At 46.8% G+C, this 14,194-nt stretch overlaps 1 protein-coding gene across 1 annotated transcript in view; it reads left to right on the forward strand.

The window, feature by feature from the left end:
• The window catches only part of FBXO22 (F-box protein 22), a 533,135-nt gene that overhangs the window by 96,101 nt on the left and 422,840 nt on the right, over positions 1–14,194 (forward strand). The window contains exon 2 of the mRNA XM_069624341.1: positions 9,824–9,960. Coding sequence (XP_069480442.1) covers positions 9,824–9,960 — 137 coding nt within the window. The remainder of the gene's footprint in view (positions 1–9,823; positions 9,961–14,194) is intronic.

Genomic DNA, 14,194 nt, shown 5'->3' on the forward strand with positions numbered 1-14,194 from the left:
AATCTGCCTGTAGCACTTAATATAGAGACACTTGAAGTTGGAAATGAGATGCAATGCATCTTTTTTGGATAATTGTATACGAATTTTAGAAGGAAGTCAAGTTTTTTAAAAACATTTTTAAATGTTTATTTTTGAACAAGGCAGTGTAATAACAGTACCAACTTTATCAATACTTATTATGCATTACTTTTCCCGCCCTCCTTAGGTTTATCTGTCCTCGTAAATGTCACCCTCTTTATTCCTGTTCCTGTGGGGCATCCCCATTCTCCAGGACCATCCTGGCCAGCTGGGGTTTGTAAGTCGGAGCTGGGAAGTCTCGATCAAAGTCAAGAACAGGTTTCCAAATGTTCCGGAAGCAGTGGAGGAGACCTGCTCTAGCTGCCGTCACCGTTTCCGCAATTAGCACATCCCATAATGTCATCCACCCGAGGGGCAGGAGGGGGCCCTCTGCCGATTTCCATGTGCGGGCCACCACGATTCTACCCGCTAGCAAGCATTGGGACAGAAGTTTGGCTTTGGGTCCTGTTCTTGGGTAGGTCCTGGGGACCGGGAGGCCCAAGAGAATGGGTTCGGGGTCTAAAGGGAGTTTTGTTTGCGTGATTTCAGCGATGGCCGCTAAGCACTGTCTCCAGAAGCTTTGGACTTTTGGACAGGTCCACCACATGTGGAAGAAGGATCCTATTTGGCTGCATCGTCTCCAGCAGGCCGGGTCCAGTGTATGGTTCATGTGGTGGAGTCTTAGGGGGGAGATAGTACCAACGCAGTAAGATCTTGTAAGCACATTCCCTATTTGTGACGCATGCGGATGACGATTGAGCGCGGGTCCAAATGTCCATCCAGGATTGGTCCTCTATGGGGTGGCCCAGGTCTGCTCCCCTTTGTGCCATGGATCGAGACTTGGAGATGAGAAAGTCTTTCTGGAGGCGCTTGTATAGCACGGAGACCTTGCCCGGGATTGGTAAATCCTTAAGAGTTAGTTCTGTAGCTGTGGGAGGGCAAGTCGCTGCCCGCCGTGTCTGCAGGTGGGAGCACCAGTGCCGCAGCTGGAGGTATGTAAACCTGTCTTTTTCCTCCAGTTGGAAGATTTCCTTGCATTGTTCATAGGTATGCGGTTGTCATCCTTCGAAGAGCTGCCCCACAGTCTCCAGTCCCCCCGCAAACCAGTTTTAGAAATTTTGGGGAGCTATTCCGGGTGAGAAGGCTGGTTTCAGGAACACTGGGGATGAGGGACTAAGTCCTCTTGGGATCTTCTTTTGCTTCAAGGTTCTGTCCCAGAAGGCAATGGTGTGTTTAGTAGCTCACAGTAGTCCTTGCCATTGCCACCTTGTCGCTGGAGGGATGTGGGGGAGGGCTAAGCGTGCTTGGTCCAGGTCCACCCACCTGGGGCGATTAGTGATTGTTTGCCACGCCTGAATGCAGGCCAGTTGGGCTGCCATCTGGTAATTATGTAGGTCTGGGGCCACCAAGCTTTGCGTTTCCCAGCATCGTGCTTTTGGGGATCCTAGCTTTCTTACCTTCCAAATGAATTGTAGCATTTTCTTCTGCACGTTTTGGAGTGCTGGAGCCGAAATTGCAACAGGAAGGGCGGAACATGCATATAGGAATCTTGGGAGCAGATTCATTTTACATGCAGTGATCTGGCCCATTAGGGAAATTTCTTGTGTCGCCAAGCGTTTCAGGTCAGTTTCCAGTTCTTTAAAGAGCGGGGGGAAGTTTACGTGATAAATGTCTGAGTTGGCCAGGACCTGAACCCCTAGGTAGTTGATAGCCTTAGTCTTCCATTGAATTGGGCACATTGGGATAAAGTCTTCTCGCTCCCTCGAAGATATCCCTATCCCCAGTGCTGCTGATGTATTGAAGTTGATAGTAAATCCCGTGACCCTTGCATAGCTATTTATTTCTGCTAAATCCTGTGTTAGGGAGGTTCGGGGGTCTTTGATGGTTAGCAAGACATCGTCCACGTAGAGAGCCAGTTTGTGGTGTGAGGAACCAGCTTGGAAGCCCTTGATCAGGTTGTTCAGCCTAACATGTTGGGCAAATGGCTCCATAATCAAAGAGAATAGGAGTGGGGACAGCGGATATCCCTGTCTGGTTCCACAGGACAGCATGATGGGGGCAGAAAGGTTGCCATTGATTCTGAGTAAAGTTTTGGGCGATTTATAGTTGGCCAAGACCATGGTGTGAAATCCTGGCCCGAATTCGAATGCTTCCAGGGTGAGCCTCATGAAGGTCCAGTCCACCTTGTCAAACGCTTTGGTTGCGTCTAGTGCCATGAGTACTATTCCCTCTGAGTCTCGGGAAGCCAGGTACACCAGCTTCAGGGCTCTGCGGATGTTGTCAGCTGTACACCGGTTCTTCAGAAAGCCGCTCTGGTCGGGTTGGATTGTCTGGTAGGATGTGGGATAGGTGTGTTGCTAGGATCTTGGAGTAGATACTGGTGTCAATATTGAGTAGGGCGATAGGTCTATGAGGCTGGGTTTCTTGGGTCCCCTCCGGGTTTAGGTAGAAGGACTGTGATTGACTCCTGCATGGAGGGGTTTATGACGCCAGTGTCTCTGAAAGAGTTAAATAGCTGCACCAGTGGGGTGAGAAGCTGGGGCCTGAAGACCTTGTAGAACCTGGTTGAGTAACCATCCGGGCCGGGGGCCCAGGATTTGAGTGATTTTATGGCCTTGTCTACCTCCTCAGTGGAGATTGGAGCGTCCATGATGTCTCGGTGGAGTTTGGTAGTTGGGGAAGTGCTGCTGTTCTTAGGTATTCCTTTTGTTCTTTGAGGTCCCGTGGCAGGGCGGTCATTACCTGTGCTAGATGATCTGCTGCCAGGCGTTCTTTGTCCTGCTCGGTATACTGCATTCTGCCTTGCGAATCCCGCAGTCCAACGATCGTATTGTTTTGTTTCGCTTTAGCAAGTTTGGCAACCAGTAATTTGTTCGCTTTGTTGTTTTTGGCATATTAGAATTGTTTGTCTTTTGCCAGTTGATGTGCTGTGTGTTTGGCGTAGTGGGCTTCGATCTTTTTCTGTGCCGTGCGAATGGCACGTTGTGTTCTTGGGGACCATCCTTTTTCTTTATGGATCTTCTCTGCTTTCCGGAGGTCATTCTCGAGGACCAGGTGGGTATGTCGCCTAGTCTTGTGGAAGGCTACGCCCTGAGCTATCGATTACCTGTGTATGACCGCTTTCATGGCGTCCCAGGTGTTAGCGGTAGAGGTGTCCGCTGTGGGGTTTTCTTTAAGAAAATTCTTGATTGTAGTTGCGATTGAGTCCCTGAGCAGCATCTCATTAAGTATTGAATCATAGAGTGTCCATCTACGTTGCACTGAATGGGATGATTCATGCACTCGGATTTCCAGGGTCACTGGGCCGTGGTCAGACAGGATCCTTGGGCCTATGTTACATCATTGGCAAATGAGAGTATCTGGGGAGAAACCAAGAGGAGGTCTATTCTGCATCGGATTTGTTTTTTTCAGCAGAGGGCACTGTGCTCGAGGTCGTGGCGTCGAATGTCCCTCAACAAGCTCTGTACCGTGTTGACGTCACCAACGGTATAAATGGCTCGAGCTGCGCCCGTTGGCTTCAGTTCTGTTTTTTCGAGGAACATCTAGGCATATGCTGTGACTGATAGCCCCATCGTGAGAGGAAATTGTAAGAAAATATAAACTATGCTGCGGGGTAGGCTGGGAGGGTCGATGAGGAATACGTGGGAGGAACATCCAGTCGAAGGAACGTTTCAGTTGGTAAGTAACTTGTTCTTCGAATGGATTGTATTCTCCCACGTATTCCTCATCTTGTGATAGATTCCCATAGCAGTGACCAATTTGGAGGTGGGAGCAACGACACCAGTACAAAGATTTTGTTGCTGGCCTCCTGGCCGAAAGCAAAATCTCCATTACGTCATCCGGAAGGTCCCAATCCCTGTATCTTAACCTCTCAGAAACCATGCATGAAGGTTGAGCGTGTTGACCTCTGGATGGAGAACCCGACCTTCCTCTTGCGAGAGAAGATCCTCTTTGTGGAAGACGTATTGGAGGGCAGATGGACACGTCCTCCTGGCCCTATCCGGGGCAGTTGGGATCATGGTTTTCCTGAACTTTCTCAACCTCCTGATTACTTGAGGAATCACAGGGACCGGAGGAAACGCGTACAGCAGGGTAAAATCCCAATCCACTACGACCGCGTCTCCTAGAGCTCCTCTCGGAGGAAATTCCCTTGAGCAATACTGATCGCACTTTTGGTTTACCGAGGTTGCAATCGTTCCCGAAAAGGTGAAGATCTCCAGAAGGACTTCCTGAGCTAACGCCCACTCGTGGGAGACTGTGCTCTGCCTACTCAGTGTCTTGCGTCATGTTCTGCTCTCCGGCTAGGTGAACTGCCGATGGAGAGATTCCCTCTTGTATCACCCAGAGCTGCATCACCTCTCTGCACAGAGGTAGTGATCCTACGCCTCCCCTTTTGTTGAGGTAGTACATGGCCACTGTGTTGTCCGTCATTACCAGGACATTCTTTCTCTGTACGGGGGCAAGAAGGCCTTCAGAGCTAGTCTGATTGTCCAACTCCAAAAGGTTGATGTGTAGTCTGGACTCTGATGGAGACCAACGTCCGCTGATTGTCAGATCGTTGGTGTGTGCTCCACACCTCATGAGTGAGGCGTCCGTCACTACTGTTATCTCCGGCCATGGTTGCCAAAAAGATTCTCCCTTGAGGATGTTGTTGTTGCAAGGCCAACATGATAGATCCTGAACAACTGCGCTCGGGACTTGCAGAAGATCTGACATATTCCCCGAGAATTAGGACCATTGAGTTCTGAGAGCCGATTGGAGGGATCTCATTTTCAATCTGGCCTCTGGCACCAGAAAAATGCAGGATGCCATGAGGCAGAGCAACCTCAGGAAATCGAAGGCCGGTAGATGCTGGGCTTTTTGGAATTTTGTTACCATCTGCTGGATGTGGAGAGCTCTCGCCTCGGGCGGCGAGGCTTTCCCCGAGGAAGTGTCCAAGACTGCTCCGATAAATTGGAGTTGTTGGGATGGTACCCTGTGGGACTTCTTGAAATTGAGGTGGAAGCCCAGGTTGTGGAGGAAGTGGCAGGTGATAGGTGTTCCTGAGCTTGTTCTGGAGAACATGCTCTGATTAGCCAGTCGTCCAGGTAGGGGTATACTAAACCCCCCCCCCCTTTCCTGAGACTCGCTGCCTCTACCGCCATCAGTTTGGTGAAAACCCTTGGGGCGGAGGTCAGCCCGAATCGCAGAACTCGAAACTGATAGTGAGAACTGCCAACTGCAAACCTCAGGTATTTTCTGTGCTTGGGATGGATTGGCACATGAAAATAAGCATCCTGAAGGTCCAATGATACCAACCAGTGTCGGGAGTTGGAGAGCCTGAAGGATCTGAGAAAGGGGTTACCATCTTGAACTTGTCCTTCCTGAGGAATTTTTTTAATTTTCTCAAGTCCAAGATGGGTCTCAATCCTCCGTCCTTTTTGGGGATGAGAAAATAGGTGGAGTACCAGCCTTTGTTCCTCTCTGCTAAGATAAGGTACATGTTCTATTGCACCTTTCTCTAGCAGGGTTATAATTTCCTGCCAAAGGAGTGGATCTGGAATTTTGGTAGCGCTGGCACCTGATGGATGATCTTGAGGTCTTTTTATGAAGGGTAGGCAGTAACCTTGAGCTACTGTCTCCAGTGCCCATGCATCTGAAGTAATGCCTCGCCATTCTTCCAGATGTTGAGAGATTCTGCCTCCCACAGGTGTTTTGTATGATAAGACCTCAGAGACTTGGAGGCGGCTGTAGGAGCGGCTGAGGGCATAGATGCCGTTCCTGAAGATGGCTTTGTAGTCTTTGCTCATCCACCACGAGTGACATTTCTTCTGGCCCTTTGAAAAGCCTGTCCTCTTCCTCTACCAACAGAGGAGTAGTATCGAAAAGGACAACCCCTCCAGGAAGATGAGCCCAAATAGGGTTTCTGAGGCTGTCGCATGGAGGCACTAAGGGACTTTGCTGCCGCTTTCGAGGTCTGTAGTTTTTCCAGGCTCTCATCAGCCTTACTACCAAACCGCCTCGAGCCATCAAAGGGCATGTTGAGAAGCCTGGTCTGTACATCTGGTGCAAACCCCGACTTTCTCAACCACGCAAATCTGCAAAGCACTGTGCTTGTTGCCATGGACCTGCTAATACTATCATCCAGTCCAGACTGGAGGCATTTCCCCCCCCCCCCCCCCCATATCCCCTTTACCGTCATTGACTATATTCAGGAAGCCTTCCCTTTCCTCGCCTTCCGGAATATGCTGAGCCGCTGCCGAAATGCATTTCCACAGGTTATGTGTGAACCTGGCCAGGGTACAGGTGACATTGGTAGATTTCAAGGCCATGTTACCCGACGTAAAAAATTTACGAGCCCAGGCATCAACTTTTTTATCCCCCCTGTCCGGAAGTATGGTTGGGTATACTGCCTGCCTGGATGTAGTAGCTGCCTGAATAACCAAGCTTTCTGGAGTAGGGTGTCTACTCGGGTATTCTGGGTCAGAAGTGGAAGTTCTGTACTTTTTTGGGAGATTGATGTCTACTGCAGCAATGCTATCAGATTTTTCCCAGTTTTTCTCAACTGTTCTTTGCAATGCCCTATCAAAGGGGAGAACTGGATCTTTCCGGGGCCCTCTGACTATAATATCCGTCATATTGTCTTGTTCAAACGTAGGGAAGGCTCTTCCCCAACCCATATACTCAATCACCCTACTCATCAAATTCCTATACCCTGAGTCTGCATGCTCTGCAGGATCAGGTGCAGCAAACTCCAATTCGGGTGATGTGTCCACACCACTAGCAGAATGCAGAGTTTCAGATAGATCTCTCATTTTTGTCTCAGGATTTATCAGTTCCTCTGGAACTTGTCTAGTGCCATATTTTACCCCAAGAGGAGTGACCTCATCATCTGAACCAGATTCCTCAAAAATTGAAGACATGGCCCTAAAGAGGTCCGATCTTGGTAAAGGTTTAAACCTTCTCTCTTCCTCATAATTTGTCGAAGGAATCAGTGTTCTCTTCGAGGGATTCGAAGGAACCTTCGACAAAGGCGTCAAGGATAAAGTAGGCTTTGTTATCTGAGCATTTGGCAACGATGGCGTCGACAAATTTGCACCCGGCTTCGACAATTTGTTTCTTATGAGGAATGGGAGAGGCACTCGATCCTCGAGGATCTCTCGACGACTTGTCGACTCGAGATCTATGGGTACTACTAGGCTTAACAGTTCCCGACTTCCCTGCGTCGTCCAAACGAGTGACCGGGGGTCTGGCTTTTCTGAGGTTTCTTCGAGGGGGTCAAGGCTGCGTTCTCAAAGACCTGCAACATTCTTTTTCTAAAGCTCTCCCACTTTGAAGGGGAATCCGATCTAGTCGGACATCGAACCAAATATGGCGACGAATCGGACGATGACGACGGAGATCTATGTCTCCTTTTGAGCTTTTTAGAGGAAGACTCAGATCGTCTTGACCTGCTATGAGACCAGGATCTCTTCGAGTGCTTTTTATGGCGTTCCGATTCCTTAGTCTCAGATGATTTTTTATGTTTTTTAGATAAGGCTTTCGAAGAGCCCTTCGACACCTCCCGCCCCACTGCTAACTTACTTTTCCTCTCACGGAGGGCCTTCTCAGTCATAGACTGACAGGAGTCACAGTCGCCAGTTCGATGGTCTGAGCCCAGACACCACAAACAGATACAGTGAGGATCGGTGATGGACATCTTCGATCCACAGTCATTACACTTCTTAAACCCAGTCTTGGGAGTCGAAGCAGTCGATGAAGAAAACATTTTCTTGACAGAAAATCTCAAAGCACGCCGTTCACGAGAGCGAAGCAATCGGAAAAACGGAACTGAAGCCAATGGGCGCGGCTTGAGCCATTTATACCATTGGTGACGTTGAAACAGTACGGAGCCCATCGAGGGACATTCAACGCCACGACTAAGAGTACAGCGCCCTCTGCCGAATTTCTTTTTTTCCGATGCAGCGAAGCTGGTGAAACAAATTATCACAACATGAGGAATATGTGGGAGGAACATCTAGTCGAAAGAACGTTACAGTTGGTAAGTAACTTGTTCTTCTGAGGGGTGGAGTACCCTCCATGAGTCCACCACCTGTAGAGTTCTGAATCGCTGCAGGAGTGCCAGTGCTGAAGTGAAGTCCGCGGATGGGATTTGTCCTTTGTGGGGTCCGAGACTCCGTTAAAGTCGCCGCCAATTAATTTGACCATCCAGGAAGGAGGAGAGGGTGGTGCTCGGAGCTTCGTAGAAAGCGGCTTGGCCTGTATTCGGGGCGTATACTGATACAAAGGTATATAGTTGTCCCAGCAGCAGGCACTTCACAACAGCAAATTGGCCATCCAGGCAGAGTTTTGTATCTAGGGATCTAACCCCTTCTTAAAGAGAATTGCTGTGCCCCCTTTTTTCGTTTTCCCTGATCAAGTTTTAATTATCTTTTAGTAAAGAGGAAAATATTTGAAAACTACGAGAAGAGAACCTCATAGACTACTCAGATTTTTACACGGAGTACCAAAACGAATATTCTCCCACACTATTTAATGTGCCGTCCTGATGGGAGATTATATGAAAACCTTTCTAAAGATTAAATTAAATTTGATACATACCAGAGAGATCTTACATATTAGAGGGCAAGTTATTATCCCTTTTATGCAGGTATTGTAAGCTGAAAAGCAAATCTGAGGCGTTTATTCCTCGATTGTTGCTCATTGCGAGAATTAACTAATTTCCCTCCCCCCCCCCCCCCCCCCGAGTACGTATTAGAGGAAAGCTTCATAATGACATTTGCATTTTGGGAACATTTTATCCGGTCAACCAAATTCGTTATTAATCAAAACAGTAACTTTTTAAACTAAATTGAAATTAGCAATTTATGAACAATACCCTTCGAAGTATTTATCAATGTTTTTCACCTTTTGTCTGGCTGATGTTTTAAAATGTAATGAAATTGATTTCTAATGAGAATGATCTGTGCTTCGAATATGTTTTTGAAACAATGATTTTAAGAATTGTGACATTTGATACTTTTTGTAAGTATTCTGTATAAGGTGTGAAATAAACGAATACAATACCAAAAAAGGTATCGCCTAACAGCAGTATGGTTTAGGTCAAGGGTCTGCCACCTTTGGTTCCCCAGGTGTTTTGCGCTACAACTCCCATCTGCCTTGTTCTGCATAATCAATGGTGAGGGATCATGGGAGTCACAGTCCAAAGCATCTGGAGAGCTACAGGTTTCAGGCCACCTGGTTTAGGTGCACTTCATTTCGTTTTATTTTTTTCTTGATATATTTATACCCTAAACCGTATTTTTAGGTCGAAGCTGGATGATACTGGCTTAAAGTACTAAGTGTAGTAATGTTAGGCATTACTACCCAATATAATGTTCTTCAACTGACTGAGAGGGGCTGTTCAATAATTTCAGGATGCAAACTTGTATCATCTTGGCTTAAAACAGATGTCTGGGGCAAGTGCTTTGATCACTGAGCTGCCTTACATTCTAAAGTGTCCAAAATGGCAGGATGTAGTGAACCTCTGTTTTATAATGTATTTTAGTGCCAGCATGTTGCCACTTTGCATTTTCAATATGCGTATATGGTTAATAGTCGTGCAACTGTTCTGCAGACATTTAGTGCTGAATTGACTATTTGATGTGTAGGCTTGTCTGTAAGAATGTATTGTGCTTGTGGGTCATTTTGATGGCGTCTCTACCGGGATTGTTGGAAGGTTCTAAAATGCATAATCAAAAGACCACTTACCTTGGTGCATTCATATTCCTAAACCTGTGTATTTCAGTGTGTGCCGGTTATGGAATGTGTGTGCACGTCGAATACTCAAGACCCAGCGGAGCATAACCTGGATCTCTTCAGCCGGTCCTTCGCCTTCTGACGGCTATTCACTAGTTCGGGTAGTAGCACAAGAACTTGAGGCAAGTGATGTTTACTGTGTTGCTATTTTCAGAAGCATCAATACAATGTTATTATAATACCGAAGTAAATTGCTGTTTGCGCTGTATAAATAAATGTATTAGTACTCGAACTGCAGTTGCAACAATGTCCTTGTTCTCGCCACCCTATTTAAATGTGTTCCTTCGGGGTGGTGGGTGCTTTTATCTGACGCTACTGGTTGGTGTGCTGCAGCAGTATGTATTTTTGAATGATTTACCGATCTGGGGTAGGAGATCATGAGTAATTGTGCACATAGAGTATAGTAAAGCAAATAACTTGAGGATGGTGATTACAAACTTTGAGAAAGAAATGGCAGGATTTAGCCTGAAAGGAATTATCTTGGTCTACAAAAACAGACCTTCACGGCGATGATAATGTACGGTCTGGAATACAGCTATGGAAATCATGAGAGCTGGTGGCACAAATTGGAGGCGACCCTAGGGCAGCGTGTCCTGGGCTTGGCACAGTGCATTCCGGCGGAAGCTAATTTAGAATCTGAATTAACGTCTATACACACTTGTGTGTTGATTAACCGTGGGATTATATATGCCATGACTGGCCCAGTGTGTCCTTTTATGGAGCCTATTGGCTGAAGCATTTAATAATCCGCAGGTGCATTTAGAAACCTTAATGATTTGGTGCTATGAGGTGGGTGCCTGAAAGGAATAAGGGCTTCTACACACTAAAAAAGGAATTTGTAGTTAAAGTCAGGGAATATGATTCCGTTTAAGGCGCATGAGCACTAATTTCTCATGCTACTACCTTATTGAATTTCATTCTCTTCTCTGCATTACCGCAGGTATTTTCTGTTCTGTTTTGACAAATAATCCACTGTGTCAGTATGTGATGTTTGGAAGTGCGTGGCAATGGAGAACCAGTTCTGTAGGCTATGTAATCTTAAGGGTGAATCTGAAACTAATCGTCATGCAAAGCCTGCAAGTTTGGTATATTGAGTCCCTAGGGAAATTTGTGCATAAGCAGAGCATTGAGCACCTGCGTACTGATCAATTTTGGCTATGGTGGCTAATGGGCTGTTGGTCATCCCTGAAATTGGCAGTGATTAAGCTTGGATGAAAATTGAGAGGAGACTAAATGATATAAGAGTGCTGGGACATTGCATAAGATTTGCAGGGAATGACCTACTCATTCCATATTTACCGGTCTGTGATGAGATTCGAAAAAAATAGCACTGATGGTATATCGAGCTATTGTCGTAATATTAATTTAATTTTACATCCTATATTTTAACAGAAGATTTCTTACAACTTGCCTGGGTATCATTGATGAAGTTGCGAGGAGTATTGGGTAAACTTGTTTTATGTGCTTTTATATGCACTATGCTGTTTTATGGGTTGCATTTTATGTACTTTATGTATTTTATGAAAGTTGTATTATGCATGAATTGTACTGTGGTGCTTTTAATAGTGTGTAAAGTTTATTTTAAACTATCACACTATAATTGAATACAAATACAAATGAATGATTTACTGCCACTGGATCAGTTGAATGCATTCACCAGAATAGCAGCATTTTCAGGTTCTGCAGTGCAGAGTTCAATATTGGCAGGAGCTGGGAGCTATTTAGCCCGCACTTATACCCAAGGGGAGACTGGTTAGCTTGAAACCAGGAGCTACTTGTCTTTTTATTTTCAAGTGTATTTTATTGTCATTTTCAACAATATAAAGAAATCACCCCCCACCCGACTCCCTCCCACCCTTCTCCCGAACAAACCTCCTCCCTCCCCCCGACCCCAGCACATGTAGACCTAATTTCAACCATTCCTACACTCCCCGCAGCCCCTTCCCCCTACAGTTTGGCTTTCGGGCCCTTATGTCTGGGCCCGATGTCCGCAAGTGGCTTACTCTCGTGCCAGTCAATGAGCGGCCATCACTGCTACTGAAGTTCCTCCTTCCCCCTTTCCATGCCATGTATGTAGGATCCTAGACCCAAGCGCGCCTCCCCTGAGAGCTTTCACCCCTTGTGGGGAGAAAATCACACTAGTCCTAACAGACGCATTTTTCTCGGGCACCATGCAGCATGTGAATCCGTTTGAAGGTATTTCAGGAGAATGTCCCACTCCAGCAGAAACTTTTGATGTTCTATTTGAATTGAGTAGGTCACCCATTCTAGTGCAACAAAGTTCCAGACCTTGCTGATCTGTTCATGTTCTGCTGGGGCCTCTTTCGGTTTCCATTTGTGCGCCACCACTAGCGTCGTTGCCACAATCAAAATGACATGTTTCCTCTGAGCTTTCAAGGGTAGTTTCTCTAACCCCCCTTCATCCCCAGCATGGCCTCCCCTATGTTGTCTGGCATCTGGACCCCAAAGATCCCGTTCATTGCTGCACAGACCGTATCCCAGTAGGGATGAATAGTTGGCCAATCCCACCATATATGCTTCCATGAGCCTAGTGCCCCGCATCCCCTCCAGCAGAGTGCTGACACCGTAGGGTAGATTCTATGCAACATTCCTGGGCTGAGATGCCACTGAACCATTATCTTAATCCACATATCCTGGATCTGGATCGCCTGTGTAAGCCTAGGGATAGCTGCCCATAGTTGACTTTCCACTTCTAATGGATGCCTAATTGCTGGTTCCCATCACTCCATATAGTGCCACCCCTGGCACTTTGTCCCCTCTGCTATAATCCCATGCAGTGTGCCCACTAAGTGTATTTCTCCTGGGTCCATTGTCACCTTTCTTTGAAGGGAGTGAGTTCCCTGGTAGCTGTTTCTGCCAATGCCTCAGTTGAGAATAACAGTACCTCTTCCCCTCATCAAGCCCAAAGTCGTGCCTGCACTGGTCGAAGACTTGATTTCCTGTCCCATGAACGTATCCCTTATTTTACAGCATCCCACAGCCTCCTATTTGCTGAAAGCCCCCCCCTTTCCACCCCTGACCTGAACCAGGGGTTCTTATATAAAGATGTCAACGGGGAGGGGAATGTGGTCAAATTCAGCCGCCTCACAAGTTCATCCCAAGAATCCCCCATTAGGGCTGCTATTAGGCTTGAATACATAGTTGCAGTCCTGTTCCCCTTAGGCAGCCATAGCAACTCATCTAGGGGTAAACGGGTGCTTTATAAATGGCATTATCATCGATCATCCTACACCACACTGTCGTGCAATTGCCTCTGAGCCATTCCCAGATTATTTTTATTTGAGCCGCCAGTTAGTAAAATTGGAAGTTTGGCGCTCCCAGCTCTCCTCTGCTTTTGTGAGATGTTAGTAGCTGTATAGCTACACTAGGTCTCTAGTGGTTCCAAATAAATAACCCCACGTATTTATGAAGGGTCCTAAAGAAACTTTTGGGGACTGGGACCGGTAGGGCTGGGAAGTAGTACAGTATCTTTGGCCAAATCACCATTTTGAGGACCTTCATCCTCCCGAGCCATGATATAGACAGGGGTCCCCTTCGGTCCACAGCCTTTGCAGCTTTCCCAGCAACGGTGGATAATTAGCTCGTTAGAGAGACCCCGGTGATGTGCACCTCCAGATATCTGATGCCGTCTTCTGCCCATCTATAGGGTACTCTACCCAGCAAATCCTGAACTTTGTCCTTTGGGACGGTCATATTTAGCAGTTCCGACTAATGGGCATTGATTTTTTTTTTTATCCCCTCCACCTCACCCAAGAGACGAAGCTCCCATGAGATCCCCGGAAGTGTTGTTTGTGTCCGTTACCATGAGGAGCATATCAACGGCGAACACTGCGATTTTATGCACCCCTCCCCTCTCCAGGGATTTCGCTAATATCTTGGGAGACCCTAATGCTGGCTAAGAGGGGCTCCAGATGAATAGCATAGAGGAGTGGGGATAGCGGGCATCCCTGCTTGGTACCACGTGAAACTTTGATCCCCTGCTAGAGCTGCCCAATAATCACTAGCCGCAGGGAAGGTGTATGGTAGTTGGCTCTAATCATAGCTAGAAATGTAACTCCAAACCCAGGACCTCCATAATGTGAAAAATAAAAGGCCATTCGACCCAATTGAATGCCTTCTCAGAAAACAACGCAATATCGATGCAGCCGTTCTGGTTCTATTTGCTTTTTCAGTAAAGAGACCAACACGACAAATATTATCCGAGGTCTGCCTGTGTCTAATAAAGCCTGATTAGTCGGAGTCTATCAGATTGGGGAGAGTTTATTTAGGTGCAACGCTAGCACCTTGGCATAAATCTTTGCATCTATATTAAGAGCGATCGGTCGTTATGAGCCACATA

Source organism: Ambystoma mexicanum, chromosome 11 (assembly GCF_040938575.1).
Source record: "Ambystoma mexicanum isolate Mex_15411 chromosome 11, UKY_AmexF1_1, whole genome shotgun sequence".
NCBI lineage: Eukaryota > Metazoa > Chordata > Amphibia > Caudata > Ambystomatidae > Ambystoma > Ambystoma mexicanum.